The sequence below is a fragment of the Ictidomys tridecemlineatus genome, chromosome 2, assembly GCF_052094955.1.
Source record: "Ictidomys tridecemlineatus isolate mIctTri1 chromosome 2, mIctTri1.hap1, whole genome shotgun sequence".
Classification (NCBI taxonomy): Eukaryota; Metazoa; Chordata; class Mammalia; order Rodentia; family Sciuridae; genus Ictidomys; species Ictidomys tridecemlineatus.
The window spans coordinates 56,573,077-56,585,731 of record NC_135478.1 but is presented as its reverse complement, the minus strand read 5'-3'; the positions used below and the strand labels follow the sequence as shown (position 1 = coordinate 56,585,731).

The window sequence follows — 12,655 nt, the reverse complement described above, 5'->3', positions numbered from 1 at the left end:
TGGTACCAGGGAGTCTTCCCAAAGGTTACTGGTTTGCATTTTTTTTTGTCCTAATTAGCTATACATGACAGTAGAATGCATTTTGACACATCCCACATAAATGGAGTATAACTTCTCCTTCTTCTGGTTGTACATGATGTAGAATCGCACTGACTGTTAATCATATAAGCACATAGAGTAATAAGGTCTGATGCATTCCACTGCCCTTCTCACCCCCTTACCCTCTCCCTTCCCTTCATTCCCCTCTGCCTAGTCCAGAGTACCTCTGTTCTTCCCTAGCCCTCATCCCCTTATTGTGAATTAGCATCCACATACCAGAGAACACATTTGATCCTTTTTTTTGGGGGGGGGATTGGCTTATTTCACTTACCATGAGAGTCTCCAGTTCCATCCATTTACCTGCAAATGCCATAATCTCATTCTTCTTTAAGGCTGAGTAATTATCCATGGTGCATATATACCACATTTTCTTTATCCATTCATCTTTTGAAGGGCACCTAGGTTGATTCCATAGCTCAGCTGTTATAAATTGAGCTGCTCTAAGCATTGATGTGGCCATGTCACTGTAGCGTGCTGATATTAAGTCCTTTGGGTGTCAACCAAGGAGTGGGATAGCTGGGTCAAAAGGTGGTTTTATTCCAAGTTTCCTGAGGAATCTCCATACTGCTTTCCATAATGCTTGCACCAGTTTGCAGTCTCACCAGCAATGTACCTTTTCTCCCACATCCTCGCCAACATTTATTGTGGCTTGTATTCTGGATAATTGGTCTGCATCCTTTCTGGATGCACCCCCAAGTGCATGAATTTTAAAGCTGCAACGTGTCTTTAACAGATAGACCAGATCTGACTCTGGTGGTTGTGAAGGTAGGTGGACTCCTGAAAGTGCACATTTATAGGGGCAGAGGGCACAGGTGGAGGTGTTAAGAAAGGAGAACCGTAATCTTTGAGCAGAAGCACTTGGAGAAGCTCAGATTCCAAATTTATCTACTGGAGTGGCGCATCTTTTTTCTCAGCCTTATCCATCTCTCGCTTCCTGTCCCCTTTGACCTGTTTTCACTACTTCTGAGGCAAAAGTCTCCACTTCCTGCCTCCTGAGCCTGGTTTTCATTTAGGAGACTCCTCCAGCCTCTGAGCCAGAGCTGAGCGCCTTCTGCTCCCGGATCAGGAAGGCTCCCCTCTGGTGCCCTGGGTGCCGCCTCCTGGGGCCTGCATGGCCACCTTGGGGGCAGGGAGGCACGGCCATCCTCAGTTCTGCAGGACGAGGTCCAGGATGAGGAAACTGTGGTGTGAGGGGCAGATCTGCAAAGTCCTGTAGAGCTTAAAGACTCTGAAAGGGTGGCTTTGGGATTCCTTTATGGAGCCGTAGAACAGGGTGGCAGTCCTGAGCAGCAGGACTCACTTCTGGCCCTCTGCCCCGCTTTGCCGTCTCTACCGAACCTCCCTCTAATGCCAGACCCAAATGGCAGCTTTATGTGCTTCTTCCCTGCCCATGATCCCAGGGGTGTTCCCTGGGAGGGTCAGGCCGTGGCAGGTAGCTAGCTCTTCCCTGCCCAGGGGCCGTTTGCTTGTTTAGTATTCACCAGCTGCAGGGCTAGTGTGCCAGGGTGCCTCTTCTTAATTAAATTAATTAATCTTTAGGGGCCGATGATGCCCGGACCATGTGAATGAGTGACTGTTAGGGAGATTTGTAGGCTCCCCCGCGTGCCCCCAAGACCAGCCTCCACCAAGCGCACCTAAATAACAGAATCCACAATCACTTAATGACTTCACGGACCAGACTACGATTTTGGTAGGAAAACCAGATCCTAGACTCTCCTGTTTTAAGGTACGATCCAGGAAGGGGAGGCTTGCTGCCTTTGGTGATGGGGAGGAAAAACGGTCTGGGCCTCTTGATTATTTAGGTTGGAGGTTTTAGGTAGGTGAACAAGGAGGTACTCCGTTGCTATGGAAGTCAACTTTAATGGCCCTGTAGATGGACGCTCACGAGGGACCTGGCCCTGGGATCTGTGGGGGTTCATAGTGCCCTTGGATCACCTGCCGCTTGGGCTGTGGGTCTGGGGGCATTTTTTTTTTTTTTTTTTCTGATAAGCCTTTCTCATCACACCTGCTCTTCCCTGCTTTGGATGCCACCACCTGGACTCGATGTTATCCACACCAGGGATGACAAATTCAAATAGCCACTTGGATAACTAACAGCCAGGGATCCCAGAGGGCCTGGCTGAGAGGCAGTCAGGAGTGGTGCGGTCTGTGGCACATGGGCTGCTTGCCAAGCGTACGGAGCCCATTGTCGGTATCAGCAATGCTGTCCTAGCAGTGGCTTTCAAAAGAAGCTGAAATAGTTATTGATTTATTTGGGAAAACTTCAGGTCTTTCCAACTCGTGTTCAATCAGAAACCAATTTCCCTGCATCCTGATTTTGGCCTGAGAGCTACCTGTTTTCACCTTACCCGATGCTTACCACGGGAGGGCCTTTGGCTATGGTTACTTGGTCAGCAGTCTTTTCCTGACCCCTAGGTTGTGAGGTCCTTCAGGTCGGGGACTTGATCTCACCTTAATTTATATCAGAATTTTTGACTGTGTGAGTGTACATGGTAAGTGCATGCTCAAATGTCTGTCCAGTCTGGCTTTTATTGAGTACCAGAGGAAGAAGATGTGTATCTGCGTCGTACAGGACGGGGGAGAGAGGTGAACTCAGGGTGCGGAAGCGTCGCACCTCACAGAGTTAGAGAGGCAGTTAACGTCTAAGGCGTTACGCTTCAGAGTTCAGAGGCCCACACTGATTTGCTTAGGAGATTTTAAGGAGTGAAAATAGGCAGTGGCTTTGAATCCTTATAAACAGCTGACAGGTGTTATCTCCTCCCGAGTCACCTCCCTCATTCCCGCAGAGAATGGTCTGTGTCATATTTTCACAAATTGAAATAATCATGACCCTCTACTGAACTCTCAGAAATGTCATTGACCCAAAGCTCACAAAAATGAGCTGTATGACTGGTGTTGAGATTCAAATCACTTTCCTTTTTTGGTACCAGGGATTGAACCCAGGGATGCTTTAACCACTGAGCCACATCCCCAGCCCCCAGCCTCCCTTTTTTGTTTTTCATTTAGAGACAGGGTGTCACTAAGTTACTTAAGGCCTTGCTAAGTAGCTGAGACCGGCCTGAACTTGGGATCCTCCTGCCTCAGCCTCCTGAGCTGCTGGAATGACAGGCATGCACCACCCCACCTGGCTGAACTCATTCTTTTGCTTGATATTATACGGGATGCCATCTGTCTCCGTGCCCCGGGGCAGGGAATATACGCTGCTTGGCTTACTTAAGAGAGTGGCAGCAAATACAGAATCTTCTCCTGAGCAGGAATCCTGGGGTGGGGATGCCAGGAGAAGATCTAGTTTAAGTCGCAGTTTTATCCTTCTACTATAATCCTTGAATGTGTATTCTCCGGCTGTTCAGTTGTGGGTTTTCATTCAAGACAGGAAAGCATCACAATAGAAAAAAGAGAACATCTGATAATCTAGGATTTTTTATTTCATTATTATTGTTATATTTTGGACCCCAGGGATTGAACCCAGGAGTGATTAACCACGGAGCCACATCCCCCTCCCTTTTGATATTTTATTTAGAGACAGGGTCTCCCTGAGTTGCTTAGGTCTCACTAAGTTGTTGAGGCTGCCTTTGAATTTACCATCCTCCTGCCTGAGCTGCTGAGCTGACAGGTGTGTGCCACGGTGCCCAGTTTAGTCTAGAATTTTTTTTTTTTAATCTTCCATTCTCATAAAACCTTACTGCAGGGTCTAGGGAAGGTCGTGTTGGTAATTTCACTGGAACTTGGTGTGGACTGCGTGTAATTCCTCGGAAGGTAAAAACAGCAGAAACAGCCTTACAAGTTTAAGGGATTGAACAACTAACAGGTCACGTGGTCTTCCTCACTTGCACTCCTTGAAATCTTGAAAGGGCCAGTCGCTCTTCCCCAGTTCTTTCAAAGCAGGTGCCTCCTGCGGTGGACAGGGCAGGTTCCGAGGTGGAGGAAGAGATGGCCGACCGGAGCCTGTGATGCCCCAGAAAACACGTTTCCCAGGCCATCCTTGGGTGCCCACTGGTGCTCAGGAGTCGGGTTGCTGGGTCGTCTAGTCCCCCGTTTTCCAGCTGTGGTGTTCACTTGAGCAAACATCTGGAGACTTCAACTATGCAAAGGACAGTGACGTTCAGGAGTGCAGCCAGGATTGAGAAATGGGCCTAGGCGTGCCTGGAAACGAGACCAAAGGGGAAGACCTCGTTCGAGACTGGAAACCAGTCCTTCTGCCGGGAGCTAGCATCCTGTTCTTGTCCGAGATGGGACCAAGCGTTCAGCCGCAGAGGCAGTAGTCCATGGGCAGCACGGGTTTGTGGGGACCAAGTGGGCTTGTTTTCCCTGCCACCGCTTACTCAAAGATCCACGGAACTTCCCATCCCTCCACTTCCAAGAAGTCAATGAATTATTGTTCGCCAGCTCCGAGGAGCGTTGCCAAGTTTATAATATGTGGTTCAGGCCGTAATCCAGGAAGGTGCTGGTCAGATTAGGTAAATACCTATTAAGCCTATAGGATTACGCTCAGGGCAGTTCCGAGTGGGAGCGTCTCGCGATCGACTTAAGCCTTCCCCAGGCCCTTTCCCCTGTCGGGATGGTCTTTTGTGTGCTTTAAAGGGCTTGTGTCAGTATACACCCCACCCCCACCGTATTTCATCACCCTTTTCAACGAATCTCTTGAATTATGAGGAAATGCATATTTATCATTATAATTATTATTTTCAGCAGCGATGCAGATTGAACCTAGGGCCTTCTGCATGCCGGGCAAGCGCTCTCCTACCCAGCTGCGCCCCAGCCCCCTCCTTTCTCCTCCTCCTCCTCCTCCCTCCTCCTCCTCCCTCCTCCTCCTCTTCTCTAACCCCACTTCCCCCATCTTTCTCTGTGCTGCCGGGGAGTGGAACCCAGGACTTCACGCACGCCAGGCAAGCACTCTACCACCCAACTACACCCTCCTACCCTTGAGATTTATTTTAGAGTTCAAGTTTCTCCTGTAGGTGCTGTTTTACTCGAAACATTTATTGGTTATCCCCGGGTTTAGAAATCCTGGTTGATTATGATTTAGATCCAGCACAGTTGGACGGATGGTGATGATGGAAAGCCCCGTCTGCATCATGGCATGAGGTCACACACAGCTCCTGAACCCTTGACATATGGCTAGTGAGGACTGGAATTATAGCTCAGTGGCAGAGCACTTGCCTGGCATGTGTGAGGCCCTGAATTCGATCCTCAGTGCTATATATAAATAAGTAAATTAAATAAAAGGTCCATTGGCAACTAAGGAAAAAAAAAAAAAGGAATTCATACATATGTATTTGGTACCAGGGATTGAATCCAGGGTGCTTAACCACAGAGCCACATCCCCAGCCCTATTTTGTATTTTATTTAGAGACAGGGCCTCACTGAGTGGCTTAGGGCCTCACTAAGTTGCTGAGGCTGGCTTTGAACTCGCCATCCTCTGGCTTCAGCCTCCCGAGTTGCTGTGATTACAGGCATGTGCCACCGTGCCCAGCTCTGAATTCATAATTTTGTGTGCTGTTAGGTAGTTTAACTATACATGGCCACGTGGCTAGTTGGCTAGGTTTAGAGAGCGATGGGATTTCTCAGCTCTAGAAAGACTTTTAGCTCTTGACATTCTGTGGCTCTGTGGGGTCTTGCCAGGAAGCCTGCTTTGTGAGCACCCTCTTGTCCTACCCTGTTACACAGTTTGCCTCTGCTGCCACGCCTAGGTAAAACCTGAGCTATTCTCTGCCGAGGTGCCTCTTGTGTGTTCTGCAAACGGTGGGCCGCACAGTCCTCTTTCAGCAGATTAGCTGAAAGAATATCTACGGCTGGGCTTGGGCTCCATTGTTCCAAGATCTCTGCGCCCTTTGTGCAAAGAACAGGGGAAATTTGTGTTATGACAATGGCTGACAAGATGTTTAACGAAAGCTGCAATTGGCAGGAACTAAATCCCCCCGCGAGGTTCCTTTCCCCTCCAGCTCTGGGCTCCTTACTGAAAGGTGCAGGCATGCCTGGGACGGCATCTGTCCTGCTGACAGATGAATTGTTTTGACAGGAGAATCTGAAACCTTCAACTGAAGACCCATTCAGATGTCGGGCCTGGGAAGGGGCGACCGTGTTCCTAGAAATAAGTGAGATGCTTTAGATGTGTGTCATGTCAGCTGCCACCTGGAAACAGAGCCCCGGCTGAGGTTTCCGCTGGTGAGACCACTGATTGTTCCCGGGGCCTGAGATGAGAACTCGAACCCCTTTGTGCAGAGCGTCTTTCCTTAATTGATGAGAAATGAGTTGACAGTAAGCATATTGATCCAAGAGTTAAAAAACAAAAAAACAAACATTTAAAAACCTCTTTAACTTTTTTTTTTTTTTTTTGGAAGAAAACACACCAGTGTTCGTAATAGTGTTATTCACAGTAGCAACCTAAACGTGTGGATGACTAGATACACAACCTGTGGGACATCCATGCCAAGGAAGACTACTGAGCTTTAAAAAGAAACTCGTGTGACAGCGTGGGCGGACTTTTTTTTTTTTGGTACTGGGGATTGAACCCAGGGGCACTTAACCACTGAGCCACATCCCCAGCCGTATTTAGATTTTGTTTTGGGACAGGGTTGAGCTAAGTTCTTAGGGCCTTGCTGAGGCTGGCTTTGAACTCATGATCCTCCTGCCTCAGCCTCTGGAGCTGCTGGGATGACAGGTGTGTGCCATGATCCGGGCATGGCTAGACCTTGAAGGCACCGATTTCAGCCAAATCAGCCAGGCCCAGGAGGAAAGGTACCATGTGGTTGCAATTCCACAAGGAACCTAGAGTGGCCGGCTCCTAAGGGTGGTGGACACATGGGGCAGAGTCCCTGTTGAATGGTGCGGGATTTCGGCTGGGGATGTTGAGAAGGTCCTTGAAGTGGGTGGTGGTGATGGTCGCCTGACATGTGAACGGAGGCATGCACACAGCCCACTGAGAAAGGGTTGAAATAGGAAGTGAACTTGATGTGGTACACATCTTCCCACAATTAAAAATGAAGAAAATCACATGGGGAGTTTTTCTCCCTGAAACGGGCCAACGAAACAGTGCCTGAGGATTGTGTGTTTGACTGTGGAAGGGAGAACACAGTCAGATATTTTCCTTGTTGCCTGATGGAGCGTTTGAGGCTCAGCAGCGTGTTCTGGGTTTAGGGACCTCTTACTTCTCCAACTTGAATGCTGGGGCAGCTCCGTCCCGAGGCAGTGGCAGTTCGGGAGACAGGAGCTTCTGCACTGGGTTTTCTCTGCGTTGCCCATGAGTGTCTGACAGGAGACTCTCCAGGCAGCCCTGACACTTGTTCATACGTGCCTTTTCCAGTTCATTGAAACTCAAAATTAAGTCCCTGCTTCCGGGCTGACCCAGCGGGCGCTCACGTTTCCACGTACAGGGTCTTCCTCTCCGGGGCTCTGTCCTGGAATCTCACTGTCAATCCTGATGCTGCTTGGCCTCTGGATAATCATGTTTAGGGAGGACTCTCTTCTCAGGTAGCCTGGTCCAGGAAACAGAATGTGGACAGCACTTCTGGACTTTCGGGAGATGATGTCGGCTCTTTAAGGGAAATCAGAGAAGGTGTTGGGGCTGTGGAGGGTTTTATTCTAAGTAGCTGAAGGATTTAGGTAGACACTTGCTAGGGAGGAAAGAGGGAAGTGACATCAAAGCAGAACCCTCAGGGGATGGTGTAAGACCCCGTGAGTCCCAGCTCTACTCCTGGCCACATAGGGAGCTGGAAACAAGCCTGTCCCTTAGAACTAACAGCCTCCAGAGCCAGTGGCCCAGATCAGGCCCGAAACTGGCAGTCCTCTGGCCAGATGTGGCTGGCAGACAGGTTTCGCTTGACCTATCATGGATTACTTTTTGTGTCCCCCCCCCCCCCCCGCAAGCATTTAAAAGATTCTACTGGGCATGGTGGCCCTTGGCTATAATCCCAGCACTCAGGAGGCTGAGGCAGGAGGATCACGAGTTCAAACCAGCCTCAGCAACTTAGTGAGGCTCTAAGCAACTCAGTGAGATCCTGTCTCTAAATAAAATCTAAAAGGATTTCCCGTAAGAATTCATATTTTGAGCCTTTCTGGAAAAGGAAGAAGATTCACCTCTGCTTGTTCTTATTTCTGAAACGGAGAGCGAATGTCCCGTTAGGTGTGCTGGTGTCCTGGTCATTCTGCCAGCTGCACGAAGCACCCACTCTTTGCATCTCTTGCTTCCATGGTTTCTGAGAGCTCTTCTCTCATGTCTCCTCCAGGACATCTCTCACATTAACCTGTGATGACATGAATTATAGCCTGAGGCTTGCAGTGTCTTTACCTGTGGAAATGGTAGCCACCATCCCCCCTGGACCCACCATGATAATCCTCTCAAGAGTAGAAGAAAATCTCAGTCCTTTTCTTGACGTGAGGAATTCTCCCTTTGTGGGTTTTCTTTCTCAGGTCTAGCCTGTTGGTTTCTATGTACCCATTGATAAATACCCCCCGAGTACCAGCAAGCTCGCACTTGACTTCAGTATCTGGCTTTAAGAGTTGTCACCTGGGCTGGGGCTGTAGCACAACAGCAGAGCACTTGCCTAACAAGTGTGAGGCTCAGCGTTCCGTCCTCAGCACCACATAACGCATTTATCTATTATTTATTTTTATGTCTATCTACAACTAAAGATATTTTTTAAAAGTTACCACCTTCAGTCTTTACGGCCTCTTAATTTCTGGACAAATGGCCTTTAATTCAGGCTGTGCCACAAACACAGAGGTGCCATTAGTTTCCAGCGCAGCTTGACTTTTATTTAGATGAATGTCTTCCGTGTCACAGGGAAATGGCTCTCAGTTCTAGGTTAGTATTGATTGAAATGTCTCTGGAGTCACCTTAAAAGATAGCTGCCACTTTGGTGAAGTTGTTCAGAGGCAGACTTTAAACTCCTGATTACTGGGGCTGCTCATTGGCAGGAATGTCAGGGGAATGAATAGCTGAGATGAGAATCGTGAACCTCTTTTGGCGTGCTCGAGCTGGGTGCACTTAACTTTGGCAGCAGGAGTACGGAGTGAGAAGCTGGGGCTGATTTGGAGATCACATCTCGTGGTTTCTGTCCCCAAAAGGTGAAGCTGGTCTGGGGTCCGGGTCGAGGCTGTGATCAGAGAAGCTCAGCTGAGCATTGCCCAAACCCCTTTTTGGTCTTGGAAGGTACAGCTGGGGACGAATGGGAAGAACGATGTGATTCTGAGCTAGTGAGCCAGGTGGTATCACCCGAGAGGGCTGCTCCGCAGGCTTTCCCCGCCTAGGGTTCACACCAGTGTGAATGCCTTCACACCTGGTTCCCTTCTCCTGTGTGACGATCGCACATGGGGATACTGGGCTCATAAAGAGCCTTATGATTCCGAATCTTGTAGTGTTCTTTTTGTAAACAACCTTTCCAACTTCAGCTTTGCGTTTGAGCAATTTTGAGTCCTGAATTCTTGTTTAGACCAGGGTTTCTCAGTCTCAGGAGATACTATTGACACTAGGACTGGATATTTCCAGCCCCTGTGCACAGTAGGATATTGAATAGCAGCCTTGGCCCTTTACCCACCAGACCTCAGAACCACCCGTTCGCCTCTGTCTTTATGACAAAAATGTCTGTAGACATTGCCAGTTGTCTCCCCATGGTGGGGGGAGGGGGGCGGGGCACGTGGTGGGGATGGGGGTAAAAATCATCCCTGATTGAGAACCACTGGCTTAGACAATAAAGGGCTTGAACCACCTTTTCTTTATTTCTTGACTGCTGTTTGATGTTAATGCATTAGTCAAACATTAATAAAATAAAATGTCATTAAGAATAGCCTTGATATGCCGGTAAATGGTTGGAGCTGGAGACTACCATGCTAAGTGAAATAAGCAAATCCCCCAAATCCAAAGTCCAAATGTTCTCTCTGATATGTAGATGCTGACTCATAATAAGGGGTGGAGGGAGAACAGAAGTTCATTGGATGAGACAAAGGGGAATGAAGGGAAGGGAGGGGCATGGGAATAGGAAAGACAGTGGAGTGAATGGGACAGAACTTTCCCGTGTTCATATAAGAACACACGACCAGGGAAACTCCACATCATGTCCAACCACGAGAATGGGAAGTTCTACTCCATATATGTGTAAAAGAATAGCCCTGGACTTTTCAAAGTATTTGGTGCAGAGTATTTGGACCAGGACACCTTAATGTGGGTAGGGGTCTGGCTCACTTTAGGATTTCTTTACAGGTTGTTAGGTGATAAAATGGTATTGCTTGAATCCATTGCTTGAATCCATTGCCTCAGGTGGTTAGCATGTCCATTCCTGGCTTTCAGTGCCTTGTTCATGGATGCAAGTGGGCAGGAAAGGTATATTTGTAAATTTCAGTAGTAATAATGTTACTTAAAATAATGCATGAGACAATGGGAATTATGAGGGAGAGAGGGCTTGGATTTTGGGGGGGAGGGGTTAAGTGGGGAAGGATAAAATTTGTCAATTCGGGGCACAATGCCAAATATTGATTATTTTTTTTTTCCTTTCCTTTACCAGAAACCTGAGTTACAACAAACTCTCTGAGATTGACCCTGCTGGCTTTGAAGACTTGCCAAATCTACAGGAAGTGTGAGTGCTTTCCCTAAACCTCTGTCTGGTTGGTAGAGGGGTGGAGAGATCTTGGAGAAAATCCTTTCATTTTGCAGCATTCCTTACTCTCCGAGATGGGCAGTGTAAGCCCGTGCGAAGGGGTATTTGCATCATTTTGACTTTACTGACAAATGACAGTACAGTTGTCTGTGGTCCACCACAGTCTGAAAATATCAAATGGAAAATTTCAGAAATAAACAAAAAAACATAAGTTCTAAATTGACATGAATTATTATGAATAGTGTGATGAAATCCTGTGCTCCTCTGCATGGTTCATGATTTGCCCCTTTTCCCATTGTATCCATGCTGTATATCCTACCTTCCTATTTGTCACTCGGTAGTCATCTCACTTTTCAGGTTAACTGTCATGGTACTGCAAGTGCTTGAGTTCAAGTAACTCTTATAAACCTAATAATGCCCCCCCAAACCTGGCTGTGGTTTCTTTTTTAGAGTTGAACAAAAATTAAAATTGGGGCATTTCCTCTGACATCATCCGGGCTTTCACTTAACACTTCTTTGAGTGCCTTTTCTGTGCCAGCCACTGTCCTGGGTGCTGGAAGTACAGGGTTGAATAAGACATGCAAATGGGGAAGGGGCTCAGGAGAGGAAGGTGGGGCACTTGACTCTGGCATAGAAATTTTGAGGGCACCCCAATCTCAGCAATCAAGGTAATGGCTATTTAGATGCAATGCTTTAAAAAAAATCAAAATGTATCCCCCTCCCTCAAATATCTACGAGGAGCAAAATATAAAAACTTTGAACTGAGTCAGAATCAGTACTACTGATCATTTTCCTGTTGCCCCAAACTCCAGCATGGCTTGACATAGCACGGTGGCTGACCCTGTCTGGATTTAAACTTTTTTGATATTTTGTTTATCATGGATTTTGCTTTGCATTCCCTGCCCCCTGCCCCGCCCCTTACTAGGAATGAACCCTGGGGTGCTTAACCCCTGAGCCATATCCCCAGCCCTCTTTTATATTTTATTTAGAGACAGGGTCTCACTGAGTTGCTTAGGGCCTCCGTTAAGTTGTTGAGGCTGGCTTTAAACTCGTGATCCTCCTGCCTCAGCCTCCCAACCCACCACCATTTTGACATTTTAAAAAAAAGAAACATTATTTTAACACATTCTTTGTGGAGGCTTCAGAGGGTGCTCTCAGCGTGGGTCTTGCTAGCTCCCTCGTTCTTGTTCCTTGCTCACACAGGCTTTGACTTCCTTCCATGGGGTTTTGCTCTCTCGACCACCAGCCTCTAGTTTCCTTGCTTCAAGAATTGAAGAGTGGAATCCCCTTACCCCCAGCACTGCCTCCCTGAGTGGGCCTTGGAAAGCCGAGGTCATCTATTACAGACACAGTAGGGGCGTTGTGTGTCGGGGGGAACCCTCGTTTTAGTGGCAAGCAGAACTAGATTTTGACATTTGAGTTCTGGTTCTGTCCCTTGGGGTTCTCGTTGTGAGTCTGCGTTCCTGGACAAGTGACAGCTCCTGGTGTTCCCTTTGCCTCCTCGGTGCCATCCACACAGTGACACGCCATCAGTATCGTTGTAGTCATTCGCTGAAGACGATGCGTGGCCCTGGCTATGGCAAAGGCTCACTGGGTGCCATTTCTCTAAGGCTACTTTTGGAACTGGGCAGCCCTGGCGGAGTGCTCGTTTAGAAACACATTTTTGGAGACTGACAGGTTGAACCTCTTACCTACCGTGACTGCCTTCTCTCCCTGGTGCCACTCCCTGGACTCTGGGGAGATGGTGCCCGGGGCAGCAGAACTCCTCACTGAAAGCCTGTGGGGATTTTCCTGCAGGAATTCTGATTCTCCTGGAGATTGAAGGAGGTGTCAGGGGCGAGCGGTGGGGAGATGGGAAAGGATGTGGAAGAAAAGGCAAAATAAGCCAAAAAAAACCCTCAAGAATCGCAGTTGATACCCCATTGCATCAGAATTAGCTGGGCCTGAGTGTTTCCCAGGGGGCA

At 48.1% G+C, this 12,655-nt stretch overlaps 1 protein-coding gene across 2 annotated transcripts in view; it reads left to right on the top strand.

Moving 5' to 3' along the window:
- Positions 1-12,655, top strand: part of Lrig1 (leucine rich repeats and immunoglobulin like domains 1) — a 127,532-nt gene that overhangs the window by 34,844 nt on the left and 80,033 nt on the right. For both annotated transcript variants that reach the window (XM_078038633.1, XM_005335321.5), the window contains exon 2: positions 10,599-10,670. In XM_078038633.1, the coding sequence (XP_077894759.1) occupies positions 10,599-10,670 (72 nt within the window). The remainder of the gene's footprint in view (positions 1-10,598; positions 10,671-12,655) is intronic.